Source organism: Erinaceus europaeus, chromosome 16 (assembly GCF_950295315.1).
Source record: "Erinaceus europaeus chromosome 16, mEriEur2.1, whole genome shotgun sequence".
Lineage (NCBI taxonomy): Eukaryota > Metazoa > Chordata > Mammalia > Eulipotyphla > Erinaceidae > Erinaceus > Erinaceus europaeus.
The window spans coordinates 29,860,778-29,885,886 of NC_080177.1; the positions used below are offsets into that span (position 1 = coordinate 29,860,778).

Below are 25,109 nucleotides of genomic sequence, written 5' to 3' on the forward strand. Positions count from 1 at the left end.
ATCAATATGTGTTACCAACTGAGTGACTTCTTTTTCCCTATTTTCCTTTTCTTCATTTCCCTATTCCTTCCTTTCCTTCCCCTTATAAAAAAAAATCATTATTGGGTTTCTTCAGGCTGATTTTTTTTCAAATATATAGGGGAAGAGATACATCACTGAAGATTCCCTAGTGCAATAGGACTCCTATTTGGTACACCAGGGGCTCCATCCTGGGTTATGTGCTTGGCAAAGCAGGCGCTCTTAAAGATGAGCTATCTCACTGGCCTCATTGTAATTTTCTAGCCTTTCTTCCCTTTTAAGAGAGGAAGAGGCGGGCAGGAGGAGAGGAGAGACACTCCAGCACCACTCCACTATTCATGGAACACTCCTAGTGATTTCATGTGGTGCTAGGCCTCATTCATAGTAACAGTAACAGTAACAGTAATAGTCATAGTAATAGCCTCATTTATAGTAATGTGTACACTGTACTGGATAAGCTATCTCTGGCCCTGAACCATCCTATCTTATTTATAGATCAGTTAAGCACATCTTGAAATTATTTTTTCATTTATTTTAAAGGATTTCTTTGTCTATTACTAGAGAAACAAAGAGAAGATTGATAGAGAAACTAAAGTATCACTCAGCTCTGGCATAAGGTACTGTTGGAAATTGAACCTTGAGCCTCAGACAAGCAAATTTCACCATTTGTTGAAGAGGCTCTATTTTTTCCATTTAATGTCTTGGGCTCCCTTGTCAAAAATTAGTTGCTGGTAGGTATGGGTGTGCATTTCTAGGATCTCAATTCTTTTTTAAAAAAATTTAATTAAATATTCATTTCCTTTTTGTTGCCCTTGTTTTTATTGTTGTTGCAGTTATTATTGTTGTTGTTATTGATGTTGTCGTTGTTGGATAGGACAGAGAGAAATGGAGAGAGGAGGGGAAGACAGAGAGGGGGAAAGAAAGATAGACACCTGCAGACCTGCTTCACTGCCTGTGAAGTGATTCCCCTGCAGGTGTGGAGCCAGGGTCTCCAACCGGGATCCTTACACAGGTCCTTGCGCTTTATGACACCTGCGCTTAACCTGCTGAGCTACCGCCTGACACCCTCTAGGATCTCAATTCTATTCTGTTGGTCTGTGTATCTATTTTGGGTTCAGTATCAGGCAGTCTTGATTACAAAATCTCTGTATTATGCCTATGGAGGTCAGGAAGTGTGATGCTTTGAGTGTTGATTTTCTTTCTCAGGATAGCTTTGGTGATCCTAGTTCTTTTTCTGGTTCCAGATAAACTTTGGCTGCTTTTGTTATATTTCCTTGAGGAAATATGGTGGGACCTTGATAAAGATGGTATTAAATTTGTCTATGGCTCTGGTACAAACCTCCATCCAAGATTGATTCACAAGTGAATTCTACAAAACCTTTAAGGAAGAGCTCCTACCTGTACTTTCCAACATCCCCCAGATATTGAGGAATAGGAATACTCTCTAGGGGGTCAGTCATTAACGCAGTGGGTTAAGCGTACATGGCTCAAAGCACAGGGACCAACATAAGGATCCTGGTTCGAGCCCCCGGTTCCCCACCTGCAAGAGGGTCGCCTCACAAGCAGTGAAGCAGGTCTGCAGGTGTCTATCTTTCTCTTCCCCTCCTTTCTCCTTTTTTTTTCTATCCAATCCAACAACAAAGATAGCAATAACAACAATAATAACAATAACAATGATACACAAGGGTAACAAAAGAGAAAAAAAAGGCCTCCAGGAGCAGTGGATTCGTAGTGCAAGCACTTCTTGTAGCGTTTGCCAGTGCAAGCACTGAGCCCCAGCAATAACCTAGAAGGCAAAGAATAAAAAAAAAGTCATTGCCTGTATAGAAAAAGGATCCTTAGTACATTACTACTAGGAATGTAAATTGCCTCTGTGGAAAGCAGTTCAAAATGCCTAAACAAGTAAAAAAAAAAAAAAAAAGTAATACTCTCTAACACTTCTATGAAGTCACCATCACCCTAGTAGCAAAAGTAGGTAGAGACGTAACCAGAAAAGGAAGATTCTAGAAAACTGGATACAGCAATGTATTAAAAAATATTATACACTGTGATCAAGTAGGATTTATTCCAAGGATGCAGGGCTGGTTCAATATACATCAATCAATAAATGTGAGCCACCACATCAGCAAAAGGGAAACCAAAAATTGTATGTTTATTTCAATACATGCAATGAAAGCCTTTGATAAGATTCAACATTCTCAGATGATCAAAACAGTAAAAAGAAAAAAAAATAAGGACAGATGAAAAATTTCTCAAACTAGTTGAGTCTGTGGATAACAGACCTATAGCCAACATCATGCTTGTGGATAAGAAACTAAAAACTTGGGGCCAGGCAGTGCACACCTGGTTAAGTGCACACATTACAGTGCATAAGGATCCAGGTTCAAGCCCCTGGTCCCCACCTGAATGGGGAAAGCTTCATGAGTAGTGAAGCAGTGTTGCAGGTGTCTCTCTGTCTCTCTCCCTCTCTACCTCCCCCTCCCTTCTCAATTTCTCACAGTCTCTATCCAATAATCTCATTATCTTTGAACAAGTCATAGGCAAAAGCTTCACTCAAGGGCAAGATTACACAAGGGTGTGAATACTAGGAATTATTGGCCATCTTAGAATCTTTGCTACTGCCCACCTTTTGGCTATCAGTTGTTTTCTATCTTCCTCATATTCTCCCCCTGCAACAAAATACATTCACTCACCCAAAGGACCAAGGGTTTCACCCCATTATAGCATTTGTTTAGGATTTCATCATCTAAATCAGTAATGGACTTTTGGGGGTGAAATTGCTTTAGGTTCATCTATTTTAAAACAAAGTGAATAGGGAGTCAAGTAGTAGCACGGAGGGTTAAATGCACACAGTACGAAGCACAAGGACTGGTGTAAGGATCCTGGTTCAAGTCCCTGGCTCCCCACCTCCAGTCCTTACGCTTCATACTTTGTGCTCTATGCCACCGCCCAGCTCCCCCTCTGCCTCTCTAGTTCTATATAAAAAGTCAATTCAGAGCCATGAAGCCCCAGCAATGGCAAGATAGAATTAAAAAACAAAGAGAAAACTGAAATAAAATATTTTTTTTAATGATAGAAGAATAAATATCCTTACTTAAAAAAAAAGGTGTTGTATTTTCTATTCAGCAAGAGATTCTGAAACTGCCCATTTCTCACATCAACTGAAATTCCTGCTGCCCATATAAACCTATCTTGGGGAGCTCTGCCTCTTAGCCATCAAAATAAGGAAAACAGATGAGTTTTAATTAACGACTATCAAAAACTTGGACAATGGTGCACAGGGATAATTTTAAGTCAGCGTCACCCATCGTTAAAGGAGCTTTGCTAATAAGCAAGAAGGAAAAAAGAAAAAGAAAAAGAAAAAGGCATCAGTGAAAGTCTGCGTGACAGTGGAGAAGAGGATCCTGGCTAGTACTGAAGAATACATTGACCTAGATGCAAAGGGAACATCTATTAGGATGGATAGTGCTTATGCAGTAGCAATTTCCCATGGAGCAAAGTGACTCATTCAGTCAAGCAAGATGTAAGGACACTAAGATCTAAGGGCAAATCCATGGCATTCCTAAAATCATGCTGAATTAAGCTCAACAAGATAGTGCACAACAAGATAGACAGGCACGATCCTTAGGGTATTCAAATGTCTATAGATTTGCCATTCTGGTATTTGCTACAGACAAGCATTCCATATTAGTAGGGACCAAGTGTGAATGCTAAGCAGCTCTTGCATTATGAGGGTCTCCAGATGAAAGCACACAGCTCACCTTCAGGACTCATTCACAGAAGTGAATATGGGTCATGGTCCCCTCCAGCCAACTTGGTTTGTTAGAAGCAGAATAGGGTTACCAAGGGGCTTTCTAGCCTTAAGCTTGATCATGTGCCAGGAAGCTTGCAGAGTATGGCTGTTACCCCCAAGGGACAGCTGTCATAGGAAGTGCTCGTCCTGCTCAAAGGTCAGACTGCTAGAGGAAACAAGTTGGCACTAGCCCCAGGACCTGCTGGGAAAGCCGCATGCTCTATCGGATGGACTGGAGAACACAAAGCACAAATCCATCACCAAATATGCCAACTACTCACAGCTAGTTGTATTCTTTTTGATGTTAATATTTTTAGAAACACAAAGCCCAGAATTTAAACCCAGTGGCCTGACTTCGAGGGAGTTTGTCCTACTCACTTAGCAGAGACAGCTTGAACCACACAGACATATAAATGTTCAGAAACAAGGAATATGCCCATCATGGTAGAATAATGATCATGATCACAGAACTGACTTTACACTAAAGGTAATGGCCATCAAGCAGTTCTTACACTTTACATGCTGCCAGAAGCATGGTGAACTCTCACACAATACAGGCAAATGCACTGTAGTGTCAGGAACTGAACCAAAAACCTCAGGCATGCAAACTCAATGCTCCCTATGATAAGCTATTTCCCCAGCTGCCAGAGTCTAGCTTTCTGAAGCATTGGGCAGTGGGTCCTAGGCTTAGCTTCAGGAGTTCTAAGCAAAGCGAAGATATCCATTGGTTTCTTCTTGCTGCTTATAGTAAAGAGAGCACTGAGTAAAGAGTAAAGAGAGAGATACTGTGGGAAAACTACTAAACAAGGAACTAGGACTAGATTTTGAAAATGACTAGACTTTCTAGTTTGTGGAAATGGTAGAATTAAAAAACAGTGTCTTGGGGGTCCGGCGGTAGCGCAGCAGGTTAAGCACAAGTGGCGCAAGTGGCGCAAAGCGTTAGGATGGGCTTACGATCCCATTTCGAGCCCCTGGCTCCCCACCTACAAGGGGGTCGCTTCACAAGCGGTGAAGCAAGTCTGCAGATGTCTTTCTCCCCCCCTCTCTATTTCCCCTCCTCTCTTGATTTCCCTCTGTCCTATCCAACAACAACATCAATGGCAACAATAACAATAACGACAACAACAAGGGCAACAAAATGGGGAAAATGGCCTCCAGCAGCAGTGGATTTGTAGTGCAGGCACTGAGCCCCAGCGATAACCCTGAAAGCAATTAAATAAATAAGTAAATAAATAAATATTTAAAAAGAGAGAGTGAAGCAGAGAAAGGAAGAGAGGGAAACACTGGGAAAGATAGAAACAGGCTGGGTGCAGGGATCAATGCCCATGTACAGAGGAGAAGCAATTACAGAAGTCAGACCTGCCACCTTCTGCACCCCATAAAGATCTTTGGTTCATACTCCTAGAGGGATAAAGAATAGGGAAACTTCCAATGGAGGGGATGGGGTACAGAACTCTGGTGGTGAGAATTATATGGAATTGTACCCTTCTTATCCTACAATCTTGTCAATCATTATTGAATCACTAATAAAAAAAAAAGGGAAGGAGAAAAAAAAAAGAAAGAGAGGGAGAGGACTGGGTGTTGATGAACCTGGTTCAGTGCTCATAGTACTATGTGTAAGGACCTGCACAAGGACCTGGGCTCCAAGCTGGTCTGCAGGTGTCTATCTTTCTCTCTTCTTATTTCTCTCACTCTTTGCAATTTCTCTCTGTCCTATAATAAAATAGGAAAAAAAAAAAAAGGAAAAAATGGTGGCCAGGAGCAGTGGATTGGTAGTGCCCACACTGACCCCAGAAATTGGAGGAAAAAGAAGAAAGGAAGAAAGACAGAAAAGAGAGAGGGAGAGGGAAAGAAAGGACACCACAGCACCAAAACTTCCCTCACTGCAGTGGGGGACTGTTTGGAATCGGGATAACTAGAAAAGCAATGCTGGCAGCCTCCTAGGTGATCTATTTTTCCCAGCCATCCTGTTAATTTTTAAATATGCATTGCCTGTAACTGTCAATGAAAAGTTTGAAAATATAATACTTAAAAAAAGACCCAAGAAGGTCTCTTTTTAAACTTTTTATTATTTACTTATTTATTGGATAGAAACAGAGATTGAGAAGGAAGGAGGAGATGCAGAGGGAGAGAGATAGACACCTGAAGCCCTGTTTGACTGCTCTAAAAACTTTCCCCTGAAGGTGGAAACTGAGAGGCTTGAATCCTAGTCCTTGCACATTGTAATATGTGTGCTCAACAAGGTGCACCACCACCTGCCCGCTCCCCCCAGTAATTGTTGTTTTATTTGCTCGTTAAGAGTAGGTCATCTAATCTTTGACAAAGGAGCCCAGACTATTATATGGGGAAAGCAGAGTCTCTTCAACAAATGGTGTTGGAAACAATGGGTTGAAACATGCAGAAGAATGAAACTGAATCACTGTATTTCACCAAATACAAAAGTAAATTCCAAGTGGATCAAGGACTTGGATGTTAGACCAGAAACTATCAGATACTTAGAGGAAAATATTGGAAGAACTTTTTTCTGCATAAATTTTAAAGACATTTTCAATGAAACGAATCCAATTACAAGGAAGACTAAGGTAAGTATAAACCTATGGGACTACATCAAATTAAAAAGCTTCTTCACAGCAAAAGAAACCACTACCCAAACCAAGAGACCCCTCACAGAATGGGAGAAGATCTTTACATGCCATACATCAGATAAGAGTTTAATAACCAACATATATAAAGAGCTTGCTAGACTCAACAACAAGACAACAAATAACCCCATCCAAAAATGGGGGGAGGACTTGGACAGAATATTCACCACAGAAGAGATCCAAAAGGCCGAGAAACACATGAAAAAATGCTCCAAGTCTCTGACTGTCAGAGAAATGCAAATCAAGACAACAATGAGATATCACTTCACTCCTGTGAGAATTTCACACATCAGAAAAGGTAACAGCAGCAAATGCTGGAGAGGGTGTGGGATCAAAGGAACCCTCTTGCACTGCTGGTGGGAATGTCAATTGGTCCAGCCTCTGTGGAGAACAGTCTGGAGAACTCTCAGAAGGCTAGAAATGGACCTACCCTATGACCCTGCAATTCCTCTCCTGGGGATATATCCTAAGGAACCCAACACATCCATCCAAAAAGATCTGTGTACACATATGTTCTTGGCAGCACAATTTGTAATAGCCAAAAGCTGGAAGCAACCCAGGTGTCCAACAACAGATGAGTAGCTGAGCAAGTTGTGGTCTATCTACACAATGGAATACTACTCAGCTGTAAAAAATGGTGACTTCACCGTTTTCAGCCGATCTTGGATGGACCTTGAAAAAGTCATGTTGGATGAAATAAGTCAGAAACAGAAGGATGAATACGGGATGATCTCACTCTCAGGCCAAAGTTGAAAAACAAGATTAGAAAAGAAAACACAAGTCGAACCTGAAATGGAATTGGAGTATTACACCAAAGTAAAAGACTCTGGGGTGGGTGGGTGGGGAAAATACAGGTCCATGAAAAATGATGAATGAAATAGTGGGGGTTGTATTGTTAAATGGGAATCTGGGGAATGTTATGCATGTAAAAAAAAAAAAAGAAGTAGAAATGCAAAGCAGAAATTGACTGAGTTTGGAGTATGACACCAAAGTAAGAAAGCAGAAGTATACTAGAGTTTGCAGTGAGTACCCTCCCTAACACTTCCTCTCCACTATTCCAAGCTTTGGGTCCATGATTGCTCAACAATTTGTTTGGCTTTGTATGTTAACTCTCTTTTCAGTCACCAGGTTCCAGATGCCATCAGGATGCTAGCCAGGCTTCCCTGGATTGAAGACCCCACCAATGTGTCCTGGAGCTCAGCTTCCCCAGAGACCCACCCTACTAGGGAAAGAGAGAGGCAGACTGGGAGTATGGACCGACTAGTCAACGCCCATGTTCAGCGGGGAAGCAATTACAGAAGCCAGACCTTCTACCTTCTGCAACCCTCAGTGACCCTGGGTCCATGCTCCCAGAGGGATAGAGAATGGGAAAGCTACTGGGGAGGGGGTGGAATATGGAGATTGGGCCGTGGGAATTGTGTGGAGTTGTACCCCTCCTACCCTATGGTTTTGTTAATTAATCCTTTCTTAAATAAAAAAAATTAAAAAAAAAGAGTAGGTCCCTATACAGGTCAATTTTATATTGCATTCTTTCTTTTTTAATTTTTATTTATAAAATGGAAATATTGACAAGACCATAGGATAAGAAAGGTATAATTCCACACAATTCCTACCACCAGAACTCCATATCTCATCCCCTCCCTTGATAGCTTTCCTATTCTTTGGACCCAGGATCATTATGGGGGTACAGAAGGTGGAAGGTCTGGCTTCTGTAATTGTTTCTTGACTGGACATGGGCATTGACAGGTTGATCCATACTCTCAGCCTGTCTCTTTCCCTAGTGGGGCAGAGCTCTGGGGAAGCAGGGCTCCAGGACACATGGGTGGGGTCATCTGCCCAGGGAAGTCTGGTTGCCATCATGCTAGCATCTGGATCCTGGTGGCTGAAAAAGAGTTAAGATAGAAAGCAGAACAAATTATTGACTAATCATGAACTTAAAGGTAAGAGAATTGCAGATGAAGATTTGGGGGTCTCTGTTTTGGAAAAATATATTAGGTCTATTTTAGGTAAATTCCAAGGGGCCTATGACTTCACTAGTTTTTCCCTGAGCCTGCCATCTTTACATGCAGGTGGGCTCAAGTTATGCATTATTTCTTATCATTAGCCTGCCTGTCTGGAGTATAAATTCCATAGAGGCAAAGGGTTCAAGCTATAGGTGTAGGTGTGAATTAGAAAGGAAGAGAAGGTAGGACCATAGGACAAAGGGGCAAATATATAAAATGTGGGTAGATAATTATAGAAATAATAGTCAACCCATGTCTGTGATCTTGGTAGAACTATTGCAGTTTCCAGAGGAGAGAGTGGGGACACAAAACTCTGGTGATGAGATCAGTGTGGAATTATACCCCTGATATCTAATAAATTTGTAAATCAATATTGGGGCTGGCTGGTGGTGCACCTGGTTGAGCACACGTTACAGTGCTCAAGGACCCAGGTTCAAGTCCCTGCTCCCCACCTGCAGGGGAAGAGCTTCACGAGTGGTGAAGCAGGGATGCAGGTGTCTCTCTATCTCCCCCTTTCCTCTCAATTTCTGGCTGTCTCTATCCAATAAATAATAAGATTAAAAAAAACTTAAAATAAAATATCAATATTAAATCACTAATAAATGCATTAAAAAAAAAGACAAGCAGGGGGTCAGGCGGTGGCGCAGTGGGTTAAGCGCATGTGGCGCAGAGCGCAGGGACCGGCGTAAGAATCCCGGTTCGAGCCCCTGGCTCCCCACCTGCAGGGGAGTCGCTTCACAGGCGGTGAAGCAGGTCTGCGGGTGTCTGTCTTTCTCTCCCTGTCTCTGTCTTTCCCTCCTCTCTCCATTTCTCTCTGTCCTATCCAACAACGAACAACATCAACAATGACAAAAATAATAACCACAACGAGGCTACAACAACAAGGGCAACAAAAGGGGGAAAAAATGGCCTCCAGGAGCGGTGGATTCATGGTGCAGGCACCGAGCCCAGCAATAACCCTGGAGGGAAAAAAAAACAAGACAAGCAATGGAAGGTAAAAGTGCTGGCCCTACAGCATGAATTAAGACAGTGATGCCAAACTACAATAATCACTGGAATTATGACCACCACACATGTTTGGTTTTAAAAAAAAGTTTTCAATTAAGAATATCTTTGATAACACAGTAAAAATGACTACTTTGAGTAAATCTTAATATTTAATGTTTGATAGAACAGAGAAATTGAGGAGAGAAAAATAGATACCACTGCTTCACCAATTGTGAAGATCTGCTTCAGGACTGGGGACTTGAACTCAGGTCCGTGTGCATGGTGACAGATGATTGTTTTCTATAGGATACCATTTTTACATGAAAGGATGTGAAACTGTGGCTTTTCAGAATTTGATATTTGGCATATGTTTTCTAGAAGCTGAATCACAAATGAATTGTGAGAAATGAATTGTGAGAATTTAAGGGAAAACAAATCTAGAAAAAAGTTATCTACATAGTCCAGGGGGTGGCGGAGTGGACAAAGCATTGAACTCTCAAGCATGAGGTCCTGAGTTCAATCCCCAGCAGCACATCTACGAGAGTGGTGTCTGGTTCTTTCTCTCCTCCAGTCTTTCTCATTAATAAATAAAATGTTTTAAAAATTATATTTGTTACTTTAAGCTTGTCAGCTTCCTAGAACACTGTTGATATCACTTAAAATTTTTTTAAAAATATTCATTTATTCTCTTTTGTTGCCCTTGTAGTTATTGTTGTTGTTACTGATGTCATTGTTGTCAGATACGTCAGAGAGAAATGGAGGAGGGGAAGACAGGGAGGGGGAAAGAAAGATAGACACCTGCAGACCCGCTTCACTGCCTGTGAAGCAACCCCCTTGCAGGTGGGGAGCCGGGGGCTCGAACTGGGATCCTTATGCAGGTCCTTGCGCTTTGCACCATGTGCGCTTAACCTGCTGTGCTACCGCCTGACTCCCCTTGATATGACTTTGTTGATAACAGTGGTAGTGATATTAATGAACATATCTTTACGATATTGTTTGGAAGATTTTCCCAATTCAGTTAGGTGAAAATGACTGTTTCTGGGTGATCAGTGTAGGATTTCTCAATATCGTGCATGGAAAAACAATCCATACAAAGTGTAAGATAAAACAGTGGGTATTAATGTAGCTCATTATGAAAGATTCATGGATACAGTTTCAGATTCTATAGTACAATAAGCATTTATGACAATATCTCCAGTTAAATTTTAGTTAAGTATCAAAGAATACACATTATCTTAAAAGAATGTTAATATATTCCTCTCATTTTCAAATATGTATCATGAGGTTTGCTTTTTTTTCATAGATATAGAAAATGTATCACAACATATTGAATATAAAAAATCTTAGGATAATCTAAATACTCTGTATGCTAGATATTAAAGCAAATTTTAAATGTGTAAAGCAATAGTTTTACTTACTATTCTTTTTCAAATATATAATTATATTTAACAAAATGTGTTATTTATGTTACTATGTAATAGATATGTAATTGTTAAGATTAACTGATGGGTAAATACTTTTAAAGTTTTTAGTTTTAATTTCTACTTTTATAATTATCTGTGAATAGAGCCTTCATAAGTAAAATTTCTTGGGTGTCCTCAAGAGTCATATTTTGAGATTAAAGAGTTTGAGAACAAGTAGTCTTGAAAATTTTATGTTAATTGTATATGTACATCTGATATTTTTCTTTGTTTAGCAATTTCACATGGCAAAATCTTTTTAAAAGTATTTATTATTTTTTTAAAAAATTATCTTTATTTACTGGTTAGAGACAGCCAGAAATCAAGAGGGAAGGGGGATAGAGAGGAAGAGAGACAAAGAGACACTTGCAGCACTGCATCACCACTTGTGAAGCTTCCCCCCTACAGGTGGGGACCAGGGGTCTGAACCTAGGGCCTTGCGAATTGCAGTGTGTGCCCTCAACCACGTTCACCACCACTCAGCCCCTATTTATTTATTATCGCATAGAGACAGAGATAAGTTGAGAGGGGAGAGAGAGAAAGAGAGAGAGGCCTGCAGCTTTGCTTCAACACTCATGAAGCTTTCCCCCTGCAGGTGGGGACCAGGTGCTTGAACACAGGTATTTGCGTACTGTAATGTGTGTGCTTAACCAGGTGCATCACTGGCCTCTTCACATAGTAAAGTCTTTACAGATTCTCAGTTGAAGTGAAGTGCAAATTAATATGCATGTAGAAACAACAATGATTTAGTTAGAATTTTATTTATTTTTAATCATTGATGTGGCTATTGTTATTGTTGTTATTAATGTCATTGCTGTTGGATAGGACAGAGAGAAATGGAGAGAGGAGGGGAAGACAGAGAGGGGGATAGAAAGATAGACACCTGAAGACTTCCTTCACCGCTTGTGAAGTGACCCCCACTGCAGGTCGGGAGCCGGGGGTTGGAACCAGATTCCTTACAACAGTCCTTGTACTTTGCACCATGTGCGCTTAACCCACTGCACTACCGCCCACCCCCCTTAGTTAGAATTTAGTTTTTTTTTCTTAGTTAGAATTTTAGGTTTTATTTTCTTTACTGCAAAACAGGCTAGCATCACCAATTTTATAGAAATCTTGCTGAGTTTACATGTTAAATATGAAATAGCATGATTCCACTTGTCTCTGACAGTCTTGATTCTTCTTCATCTTTTTTTTTTTTAATTTCTCTGTTGGTGGAGTAATGGCTTCTAGTCAACAGTAAAATATGATAGCTTGTACATGTGTAATGTTTCTCAGTTTTCCACATAACAGTTCAGACCCCTCTAGTTTCTCCTCTGCCGTCCTGTTCCAGGACATGAATACTCCTCCCACCCCAGAGCCTTTTACTTTGGTGCAGTAGACCCACTCCAGTCCAAGTTATGCTTAGTGTTTTCCCTTCTAATCTTGTTTCTCAACTTCTGTCTGTGAGTGAGATCATCCCATATTCATCCTTTTGTTTCTGACTTATCTCACCATGATATCATCAAGCTCCATCGAAGATGGGGTAAAGAAGGTGAATTCACCATTTTAAATAGCTGAGTAGTATTCCATTGTATATACAGACCACAACTTACTTAGCCACTTACTCATCTGTTGTTGGACACCTGGGTTTAGGCTAATACAAATTGTGCTGCTCTGAACATAGGTATACACAGATCTTTTTTGGATGGGTATGTTTGGTTCCTTAGGATATATCCCCAGGAGAGAAATTGCTGGGTCACATAAGGTAGGTCCACTACTAGCCTTCTGAGAGTTCTCCAGACTGCTCTCTAAGGGGGTTGGACCAATTGACATTCCTACCAGCAGTGCAGGAGGGTTCCTTTGTTTTCCTAAACAACCTCTCCAGCCTGTGTTGCTGCTACCTTTTCTGATGTATGGCATTCTCACAGGAGTGAAGTGGTATCTCATTGTTGTCCTTATTTGCATGTCTCTGACAATCAGAGACTTGGAGCATTGTTTTGTATGTTTGTTGGCCTTTTGGATCTCTTCTATGGAGAAATTTCTGTTCATATCCTATCCACAGTTTTGGATGGGGTTGTTTGTTTTCTTGTTGCTGAGTTTGGTGAGCTCTTTATGAATATTTGGTTATTAGCCTCTTGTTTGATATATGGCATGTAAAGATCTTTTCTCATTCCTTGGAAGGTCTCTCTGTTTGGGTGGTGGTTTCTTTTGTTGTGCAGAAGCTCTATTTTTTAAATATTTATTTTCCCTTTTGTTTCCCTTGTTGTTTTATTATTGTAGTTATTATTGTTGTCATTGCTGGATAGGACAGAGAGAAATGGAGAGAGGAGGGGAAGACAGAGGGGGGGAGAGAAAGATAGACACCTGCAGACCTGCTTCACCACCTGTGATGCGACTCCCCTGCAGGTGGGGAGCCGGTGGCTCAAACTGGGATCCTCACACCAGTCCCTGTGCTTTGCATTACGTGCACTTAACCTGCTGCGCTACCGCCTGACTTGCAGCTTTTTAAGAAAACTTTTAAAATATTATCTTTGTTTATTGTTTAGAGACAGTCAGAAATTGGGAGGGAAGAAGGTGATAGGGAGAGAGATATAGGCATCTACAGCACTGCTTCACCACTCATCAAGCTTTCCCCACGCAAGTGGTGACCGGGGGCTTGAACCTAGGTCTTTGTGCACTGTAACATTCGTGCTCAAACTGGTGCGCCACCAGCTGACCCCCTGCAGAAGCTTTTTAATTTGATATAGTCTCATTAGTTTCTTTTTGATTTAGTCTTCTTTGTAATTGGGTTAATTTCATTGAAGATGTCTTTAAAATTTATATTGAAAATAATTCTTTCAGTACATTCCTCTAAGTATTTGATAGTTTCTGGCCCAGACTCCTATTTATTTATTTTTATAAATATTATTTTTTAGGGAGTCGTGCTGTAGCGCAGCGGGTAAAGCGCAGGTGGCGCAAAGCACAAGGACTGGAGTAAGGATCCCGGTTCAAACCCCGGCTCCCCACCTGCAGGGAAGTCGCTTCACAGGCGGTGAAGCAGGTCTGCAGGTGTCCATCTTTCTCTCCTCCTCTCTGTCTTCCCCTCCTCTCTCCATTTCTCTCTGTCCTATCCAACAACAACAACAATAATAACTACAACAATAAAACAACAAGGGCAAAAAAAATTATTTTTTAATTTTTAAAATTATCTTTTTTTTATTGATTGGATAGAGGCAGCCAGAAATCAAGAAAAGGGGAGTGATAGAGAGGGAGAGAAACAGAGAAATACCTGCAACACTGCTTCAACACTCAAAAAGCTTCTCCCCTTCAGCTAGTAACCCGGGCTTGAAGCCCGGTCCTTGCACATTGTAACACGTACACTCACTCAGGTGCGCCACCACCTGCCACCCCTCCCCCGTTGTTTCTCTTTATACCTAAGCAGAATAACTCTTGCACCTTCATCGTGCTGAGCTATGAAGGGGAGGTGTCCAAATATTAATCAGCTCTGCTAGTCACACACAACCATCACAAAGCCATAAAAGGCCAAGTGTTCTGAAAAGTTTCAATTCAAGAGATTTGCTGGCCTCAGATGTTTCCCTTACTGCTTTTAGCTGCTATCCAAGTTTCTTTAATCCAGGTACATTGCAGTATCATGAAGTGTGATAATTCCTGTAGAAAACAGGACAGTGTGGGAGACAGAGATGGAGAGACACCACAATGCCTGTGGCCATCCCTGGGCCCAGAACAGGCCCAGCCTGTATGAGTGTGTTTGCTGCCAGCCCACACACAGATCACATGTCCATCTCAGTGTGTGTGTGTGTGTGTATGTGTGACTCCCATGAGGGACCACTCTGGCTACACAGATCACAGGTGTTAACAGGCACACAGCTGGCGATATTTAGTCTCCTGTGGGGACTGGGGTTCCTGAGAGGCTCCTGACTGACTACTCCAGAGTCATCTTGATAAAAAGGAAGTTCAGCATCTGCCTCAGGAATATGCCCTCATAAGTGGACCCTGGCTGCACTCCCATACCTCTAGGGGCTGTGGAGTGTCTATAGTCATCACTGTGTGTGTGTGTGGCATGGGGTGGAGTGTAAGCTGTCATCAGCACATATAGCCATTGCTGGTTGGGGGTGGGGGTGGAGGGAATGATCTCTGAGGAGAAGCCCAGGTCAGAGGACACAGGAAGTGACATCGCCTCCTTGGGCTAGACCAACCGACTTGGAACCCTGGTCACTGGGCAACCACATTCTGTCTACAGACCCTTGCCCAGTTTACTTAGCTTTCAGAGCTGAGAGAAAGATGCTCTCTACCATGAGGCACCCTGCTGAGGATGGCCTGAAGAAGGGCCTCCGAGGAGGCAGAAGGACTCGGTTCAGAGTCTGGCTGAGCAATCAGTGTAGAAGCTTCTGCTGTTGCTGCTGCAGGGCTCCTAGGGTAACACAGGTACCAGAGCAGTGTCCATGTTCAGCCACAACTCAGATGATGGCAGGACAGACATTTCCCCTACGAGTGTGTGTATGTGTGTGTGTGTGTGTGTGTGTGTGTGTGTGAGAGAGAGAGAGAGAGAGAGTGTGTGTTTGTGTGTGTGTGTCCTGCCCTTAGAAGAAGGGAGGGTCAGGTCACACAGCAGGTCAAGGCAGGCAGGCAGTATTTATTGGGAGGGCTGGGTGGCTCCTACTGCCCAAGGTCTATACCCACCTTGGAAGAGTGTGTCCGTCTTCCTGGATGGAGGTCTGAGCAGACAGTGCTGGGCTGAGGTAAAGCAGTGTCCAGGGGCAGAAGCATCCAGGCCAGTGTGCAGGGCTTGGAGACTATGACACTCTGGTCTCTGTTTCTGCAGAGATCTCAGTCCGGGTACTTGGAGGAGGTCTCCAGTGTGCACTCTGACTCCCTGTCTGAGGAAGAGTGGCCTCAGGGGACAGAATCCTGGGAGCAACTGAGATCCAGGAGGAGGCTGCTGTCCCTGGACACGTCCTCAGAAGGCTCCGTGGAGGACCAGGGGGAGCCTCCTGCCCAGACAGCAGAGAATGTCCTCCCCCAGGGCTGCGTGCAGTTGGTGGTGGGGAGCAGCCCCCTGTATAGTGACATCCTGCTCCATGAGCCCCCCAGGGACCTGTGTGTTCTGCACACACAGCCTGCAGGTGAGAGGGGGTTGTGTTGTGTGAGCTCTGAGGGAAGTGGGGGGCAGGGGGACACTGGGCCCCACAGGGAGGAGCCCCAGAAGCTGGGATCACATCAGGAGAGAGACTGACCTTCTGGGGGATAGCAGCAGGAATGGAGCTCCCTGGATGGGTGTGACTCTTGGGGCCCTGAGAGCTGATGGGGTGACTTCTCTGTTTCTCAGGTCCCTGTGATGGTGAGGAGGTGCCGACAGCTCCCTGTTGCCAGGAGGCCCAAGAGCCAGTGTCCTCTGCAGGTGTGGAGCCCTCAGCAGCACTGGAGCCAGGACCCTCAGCCCGGACAGCAAGGACCCCAGAGGCACAGCTAGCAGAGGCAATTCTTGCTCAGAGCCGGAGGTCCAGAGCTGCACTCCCAGATCCAGCTGTGGAGAAGGCCCTGCGCCCTTCTCTCACCCCTCAGCTGGCCCTCCCCTCCCTGAGGGAGTCCTGCATGGCTTTCTTGGTCTCCTGCCTGTTGATGTGCCCTATACTCTTCAGATATATTGCTCTGCTTTTACTCAATTGAAATAAAGTGTGTGTTTGTTCTGAGCTTGTTCACTCACTCCATGGTCCTCAGTGCACCCACAGTTCTCTGCAGCCCTTGCTCTGTTGAGTCACAGGGTGTTTCGCACCCCACAGGAAATCCAGGATGCCGGTCCCTATTCGGGTGCCAAATGCTGGGCTAGCCTGAGGGTGCTTCTCCCAGGCACGTGCTCTCTGGGTGGGAGAGAATTCGACCTGAACCAACCTAGGCTGCTGCACGGGAAAGGGATCAGGAACTAGCATCGCAAGAGAGAGACTCTGGGACTCTGGGACTCCAGGAGTGGGAACAAACAATACCCTGCTGTGGTTATTGATCTGCCTTTAAATATCTTCTGAGACGGAAGCAGTAGGGTGGAAAAAGGAAGTACGTAGGATAAGGGGGCGGAGTGGAAAAAGAGCGCTGTGAATCAGTGGGTGTTACACCAATGGGGATTAAACCAATGGGGATTAAACCAGGGTGGGTCTCAAGCAAAACAATGATTATGTAAATAGACCACAGCATTAAGCAAGCAGGAGAACCTGGTATGACACAGATATAAACAGAAGTAGAACCAGCCAAAGGTGAATTGTTGGTCAACACCAGGACTCAGAGCGTCCACCCCAGTCCATCTGCCCACCCTGCAGCTCCTCCTTAGCTTCTGTCCAGCTGTGGGGCCACCACCACAGCCCACCTGCATGCCCAAGCATCCACCATGGCCCAGTCCCTACCCTGCTACTCAACAGCTGGACACTGGACACCTGGAGGGTATGTGGGCCTCCATCTGGAAGGTGAACTGGCAGAGCAACCAGTGGATAAATGTAAAGGAAAGAAGTTCTGATGAGACCAATTAATTTGTCTTTAGTCAAAGGACCACAACCTTTTCTTAAAAAGTATATACAAAATCATAACTAAACTACTGTAACCTAAATAGTTTTCAAGTATCACGGATGCTCTAGTAGTCTACAAAACCTGAGTATTTTGTGTGCTAATAGAGAAATGAAATAAGGAAATAATTCTTGGGGCCAGATGGTGGTGCATCTGGTTAAGCGCACACATTACAGTGTGCAAGCGCCGAGGTTCAAGCCCCTGGTCTCCAATTGCATGAGGAAAGCTCTCTTTTAATTAATTAATTATTTGATAGAGAAAGAAATTGAGGAGGGAGGGGAATATAGGGAAAGAGACAGAGACAAAACTACAGCCCTGTTTGACCACTCCTAAAGTTTTCCTCCTGCAAGTAGGGACCAGGAGCTTGAACCTGTGTCCTTGTGCACTGTAATATGTACACTCAAAACAGGTGCACCAACACTGGGCCCCTTCTCTCCCTCTGTCCTCCTCTTCCCTCTCAATTTCTCTCTGTCTCTATCCAATAAATAAATATTTTGAAAGGACTCTTTGATTGCATATGAAATGGAAGTACTCATGAAATCATCTAATAAAACAAAATTTAAGGGTCAGATAGATATTTCCCCTCATGGGGACTTGGTCCTGCCATGATTGGAGCCCAGGTTTCAGTCCTGGTCATTACATGGGAGTGGCTGAAAGGGGAAGTTTCAAAATGGGTGGCATGAGGCTGATACTTCTCTCTCTGTCTCTTTGTCTTTCTGTCTCTCTCTCTCCCTTTCTCTCTCTCACTCTCTCCAGCTTTACCACCCTCTTTCTAGAGGAAGAGAATATATTTGGGGCAGCCATGCAGGTATGAGACCCAGCAATAATTATGATAACCAAAACAGAAAAAGAAATACACACATATGCATATATTTTGCAAGATATGCAGAGACAAATAAAATTCTCTGAAACTGACTTTCTATATTCATGAATTGTTAGCCCTGAACGGTGTTAAAATGGCAATTCTCAAACTGATTCTCAAATTCTTAGTGGGATTAAATGTACTTTTGTAACTGTAGGTCAGCTTTCCCTCCAAGAGGGTTGTGTCACTGCACTCTCAGAAAAAGATATGACAATGCTTTTCTGTAGGAAACACATGATCACTTTTGAATTTCTCTTGTCTAATTGATAGATACAAAATGATGTTTCATTATAGTTGGGTTTTTTGGCCTCCAGGGCTAATGTTTGTGCTCAGTGCCTGCACTGTGAAGCCACTGTTCCTGTTGGCCATTTTCCCCATTTTGTTGGACCAGACAGAGAGAAATTGAAGCGAGGAAGGGAAGACAGAGAGGGGTAGAGAAAGGTAGACAGACAGAGACCTGCTTCAACAGTTGTGAAGCAATCCCTACCCAGATGTGGTGCCAGGGGCTCAAATTGGGATCCTTGTGATGGTCCTTGTGCTTTGCAGTATGTGTGCTTAACCTGGTGTGCTACGGCCCGGCCCCTCTCATTGTAGTTTTAATTTAGATTTATTTTACTAAGTTGAACATTGCTTCATGTATCTGAGATCCATTGGATCTCTTCTATGGAGAAATTTCTGTTCATATCCTATCCACATTTTTGGATGGGGTTGTTTGTTTTCTTGTTGCTGAGTTTGGTGAGCTCTTTATGAATATTTGGTTATTAGCCTCTTGTTTGATGTGGCATGTAAAGATCTTTTCCTATACTTTGGGAGGTCTATTTGTTTGGGTGGTGGTTTCTTTTGCTGTACAGAAGCTTCTTAATTTGATGTAGTTCCATTGGGTTATTTTTTATTAAGTCTTCTTTGTAATTGGATTTTTTTTGTTAAAATTGTCTTTAAAATTTATATGGAAAAGAGTTCTGCCAATACTTTTCTTCAAAGTATTTGAAGTTTCTGGTCTAACATTCAAGTCCTTGATCCATTTGGAATTTACTTTCTTGTCTGGTGAAATATAGTGGTTCAGCTTCATTATTTCTGCATAATTCAACCCAGTTTTCGAACACCATTTGTTTAAGATACTCTCCTTTCCCCATTTAATAATCTGAGCATCTTTGTCAAAGATTAAATGTTCATAATTGTGGGGGCTTACTTCTGGGCTCTCAATTCTATTTACTTGTCATTGTGTCACTTATGTTCCAGTACCAAGAAGTTTTGATCACAATGGCCTTATAATACAATTTAAGACCTGTAAGTGTGATGCCTCCAATTTTGTGCTTTCTTCTCAAGATTGTTTTGGTAATTCTATGTCTTTTCTGATTCTAGATAAATATTTGTAGCTTTTATTATATTCTCCTAAAAATTTTATGTGGGATCAAGATGGAGATTGCATTAAATTTGCATATTTCTCTGGGTAGTATATTCATTTTGATGATGTTAATTCTTCCAACCCATGAACATGGAATATCTTTTCACCTCATTGTGTCTTTTCTATTTCCTAGAATAATAACTCATAATTTTCAGTATACAAGTCTTTCACTTCTTTGGTTAGCTTTATTCCTAGCTATTTTGTTGTTTTTGTTGTTATAGTAAATGGAATTGATTTCTGGACTTCTTCTTCTACTACCTTAGCATTTGCATAAAGGAATGCCACTGACTTTTGTATGTTAATTTTGTAGCCTGACACCTTACAATATTGCCTGATATTTTCCATAATCTTTCTGCTGGATTCTTTAGGTTTTTCTATGTATACTATCATGTCATCTGCAAATAGGGAGAGTTTGACTTCTCTTCCAATCTGTATCTCTTTAATTCCTTGCTCCTGTCTGATTGCTATGGCAAGAACTTCTAACACTTTGTTGAACAGTAATGGTGATACTGGGCAGCCCCGTCTAATACCTGATCTGAGGAGAAATGCTTCCAGTTTTTCACCATTGAGTATGATGTTGGCTGTAGGTTTGCTATATGTGGACTCCACTATCTTAAGGAATTTACTGCCTAGTCCTCTTTTTCGTAGTGTTTTGATCATAAAGTGGTGTTGGATATGTCAAAGACTTTCTCTGCATTTATTGATATAACCATGTGGTTTTGGTCTTGCATTTATTGATGTGATGGATCATGTTGATTGATTTACAGATATTAAACCAACCTTGCATCACTAAGATAAATCCCACTTGGTCATGATGAACAATTTTTCCCCCCTCCACGGTTATCACTGGGGTTCGGTGCTTTCACTATGAATGCACTGCTCCTGGAAGCCATTTTCTGCCCCATTTTGTTGCTCTTATTGCAGTCATTATTATTGTTCTTGTTGTTGGATAGGAAAGAGGTATATATATATATATATATATATATATATATATATAGAGAGAGAGAGAGAGAGAGAGAGAGAGAGAGCAGAGTGGCAGAAAGAGAGGCAGAGAGAAAGATAGACACCTGCAGATCTGCTTCACCACTTGTTTAGTGACCACCCTGCAGGTGGGGAGCTGGGGGCTTGAACCGCAATCCTAAGGCTGGTCCTTGTAATTTGTGCCATGTGCACTTAACCCACTGCTCCACCCCACCACCAGAATAATCTTTTAAATATACTGCTGTATCCAGTTGGCTAGAATTTTGTTCAATATTTTAGCATCTATGTTCATTAGTATTTTCTTTTTTTGTTGTAATCCTGTCTGCTTTTGGTATCAGAGTGATGTTAGCTAATTATTATTTTCAAGTAGATATGTGTACTTAAATACATTAACTTTATCTGGCTCTTATATTATTCTTTTGTTGCTTTGCTAGCACAATCCTGTGTGAAATTCATCATCAAATGAAAATTGTACGTAAAGAATATTACACACATTTTTTTTCACCCCCAACAGGGAGGATGAATCTAAGTGGTAACTCCCAAGCAACATTGCTGTTGCGTCTCTAAACAGAAAAACCGATGAAGACTACAATAAAATATTTCTTCCAGAGAATTAGAAAACTAACTAGAACCACATTCTTCTAAAGCTACTCCGGAACTTTGGCAGATTTGAGAGACAAGTTCTGAAGGAGAGATTACAAACTTCTATTACTGCATTAAAAAATCACTACTCATAACCTTTTCTTTATTCTTCCACTTGATGAACTATTCCTAAAAACCATTGCCATCACTACTATTTCTGTCTCTTGACTCTAAAAATCCTTGGCTGTGGTATCTGATATTTTGGAATAGTGTGTCTCATTATTGTCACTAGAAACCAGATGATGAAATTTATGTTAGGCTTAACTACCAGGGAAAAGAGCGCAGAAAAATAAGCCACATGTAGTCCTTCTAGTGTTTTCCTTTGATCACATGCCATTCTTATGAACAATAGAAGCCCTGATTTTGCTGGAGAGTTGACTAAACAGTTGAAAGTTACTATGTATTCTCAATAAGCAAACATGTTTCTTTATTGTCATTGTGACTTCTTTCTACATATATTTTTTGGAAGGTTTATATTACAATGATATATATTTTCATTACTATTGATAAAATCTGATCAATTTATGACATGAATTGCAAAAAGACACACTATAGCAGAAATTTTTGAAAATAAAAAAGGAAAAAGAACATATATACGCATATGAGATATTATTCAGACCTGAAAAAGAAAAATCTTGCCATATGCAACCTAAGTGAAATAAATCAAAACCACAAATGTTGTATGTTTCCACTTATATATCAAAAATAGTCAAACTCATTGTGCAAAGGTTGACAGGAAGTAGGAGTAGGAAATGAGCAATTCTTGCTAAGGAGCATAGTGTTTTAGTATATAAGGTAAATAAGTTGTAGAGATCTGCTTTACAACATAGTGCTTATGATCAATATTGTAATGTATAATTAAAAGTTTACTAAGAGGCTTTTTCTTTTTAAGATTTTTAAAAAATTTATTCATAGGAAAGATAGGAGGAGAGAGAGAAAGAACCAGACATCACTCTGGTAACATGTGCTGCCAGGGATTGAACTCAGGACTTCATGCTTGAGAGTCAATGCTTTACCCACTGTGCCACCTCCTGGACCATATCCTGAGGCTTTTTAAATTTAATTTTTTAATTATCTTTATTTATTATTTATTTATTTATTGGATAGAAACAGCCAGAAATTGAGAGAAAGAGGGAAGATAGAGAGGGAGAGAGACAGAGAGACACCTGCAGACCTGCTTCACCACTCGCAAAGCTTTCCCCCTGCAGGTGGGGACCAGGGGCTCAAACTAGGTCCTTGTGCACTGTAACATGTGTGTTCAACCACGTATGTCACCACCTGGCCCCCAGAGCCCTTTTCCATGTAAAGTGTTCTTATTCTCCAGTGAAAAGAAAACAAACAAAAAACCACAAGAGCAGGTCTAAATATTTGATTTCGTACTTTCTGAGATGATGTGGAGCCACTGTTCCTTATACCACATTTAGAGAAAGTCTCCTCATAACTCAGAATCAAGAATAGTTGTGATTCTTTTGAGTCACTTTATATCCATAAATTTAATGTATATGTTTATGTCTTTACCTTATTAAAATTTTTAAAAATTATTTTTATTTATTGGATAGTGACAGCCAGAAATTGAGAGAATAGGGGGAGATAGAGAAAGAGAGAGACAGACACCTGCAGTAGTGCTTCACCACTTTTAAGTCTTTCCCCCTGCAGGTGGGAACTGGGGGCTTGAACCTAGGTACTTGTGCATTGTACCATGTGAGTTCAACCAGGTGTGCCACCACCTGGCCTTATGTCATTACCTTATTCAGGCAGTAATATATGCACAAATACTTATGAATATTTAATTCTGCACTTGACCTTTGCTTTTGGATGAAAGAAAGCTCAGAGTTAAATCTGTGCTTTACTATCACACGTAAGCATGAACTCACTCTATACAATTAATAATATACGTCAGAAGGGGGCTAGTTTTGTGACTGAGCAGATATCCTGTCCATAGCAGGAGCACTGTTCTAGTGGAAGGGGCCCTGGATGGGAATGCAAATACTAGGATATACTTGCAGTTGCTATGCCAGCTTTGTTTTTTGGAACAACTTCTTTTTTTTTTTAAATTTCTTTATTGGGGAATTAGTGTTTTACAATCGACAGTAAATACAATAGCTTGTACATTCATAACATTTCCTAGTTTTCCATATAACTATAAAACCCCCATTAGGTCCTCTGTCATCCTTTTTGGATCTGTATTCTCTCCCCCACCCACCCCAGAGTCTTATTTTGGTGCAAGATGCCAACTCCAGTTCAGGTTCTACTTGTGTTTTCTCTTCTGATCTTGTTTTTCAACTTCTGCCTGAAAGTGAGATCATCCCATATTCATCCTTCTGTTTCTGACTTATTTCACTTAACATGATTTTTTTCAAGGTCCATCCAAGATCGGTTGAAAACGGTGAAGTCACCATTTTTAATAGCTGAGTAGTATTCCATTGTGTATATACACTACAGCTTGCTCAGCCACTCATCTGTTGTTGGACACCTGGGTTGCTTCCAGGCTTTGACTAATACAAATTGTGCTGCTAAGAACATATGTGTACACAGATCGTTTTGGATGGGTGTATTTGGTTCCTTAGGATATATCCCCAGGAGAGGAATTGCAAGATCATAGGGTAGGTCCATTTCTAGCCTTCTGAGAGTTCTCCAGACTGTTCTCCACAGAGGTTGGACCAATTGATATTCCCACCAGCAGTGCAGGAGAGTTCCCTTGACCCAACAACCTCTCCAGCATGTGTTGCTGTTATCTTTTCTGATGTACGACATTCTCACAGGAGTGAAGTGGTATCTCATTGTTGTCTTTATTTGCATTTCTCTGACAATCAGAGACTTGGAGCATTTTTTCATGTATTTCTTGGCCTTTTGCATCTCTTCTGTGGTGAATATTCTGTCCAAGTCCTCCCCCCATTTTTGGATGGGGTCATTTGTTTTCTTGTGGTTGAGTTTGGCAAGCTTTTTATATATGTTGGTTATTAAACTCTTGTCTGATGTATGGCATGTAAAGATCTTCTCCCATTCTGTGAGGGGTCTCTTGGTTTGGGCAGTGGTTTCTTTTGCTGTGCAGAAGCTTTTTAATTTGATGTAGTCCCATCGGTTTATACTTGCCTTAGTCTTCTTTGTAATTGGATTTGTCTCATTCAAGATGTCTTTAAAATGTATGCGGAAAAGAGTTCTGCCAATATTTTCCTCTAAGTAGCTGATAGTTTCTGATCTAACATTCAAGTCCTTGATCCACTTGGAATTTACTTTTGTATTTGGTGAAATATAGTGGTTCAGTTTCATTCTTCTGCATGTTTCAACCCATTTTTTTCCAACACCATTTGTTGATGAGACTCTGCTTTCCCCATTTAATAGTCTGGGCCCCTTTGTCAAAGATTAGATGTCCATAATTTTGGGGACTTACTTCTGGGCTCTCAATTCTATTCCACTGGTCAGTATGTCTATTCATGTTCCAGTACCAAGCAGTTTTGATGACAATGGTCCTATAATACAATTTGAGTTCTGGGAGTGTGATGCCTCCAGTTCTGTTCTTTCTTCTCAAGATTGTTTTGGCAATTCTAGGTCTTTTCCGGTTCCAGATAAACATTTGTAGCATTTTGGAACAACTTCTATACATTTTTCAGTTACAATATACTATTGCACATCTTCAAACCTTCTGTGTTTTTTCTCTTAGTCATGTCATGAGGGGACTTTCTCTAAATGTTGTATAAGAAACAGTGGCTCCACATCATCTTCTCATAAAGTACAAAAGCAAATATTTAGATCTGGTCTCATTTTTATTTTTATTATTACTTTTCTTT

General features: G+C 41.5%; 1 protein-coding gene across 1 annotated transcript in view; it reads left to right on the forward strand.

Moving 5' to 3' along the window:
- PPP2R5E (protein phosphatase 2 regulatory subunit B'epsilon) overlaps window positions 1–16,572 on the forward strand; it is a 228,257-nt gene extending 211,685 nt beyond the window's left edge. The window contains exon 14 of the mRNA XM_060174865.1: window positions 16,209–16,572. Coding sequence (XP_060030848.1) covers window positions 16,209–16,218 — 10 coding nt within the window. The 3' untranslated portion in view covers window positions 16,219–16,572. The remainder of the gene's footprint in view (window positions 1–16,208) is intronic.
- Window positions 16,573–25,109: the final 8,537 nt, after the last annotated feature.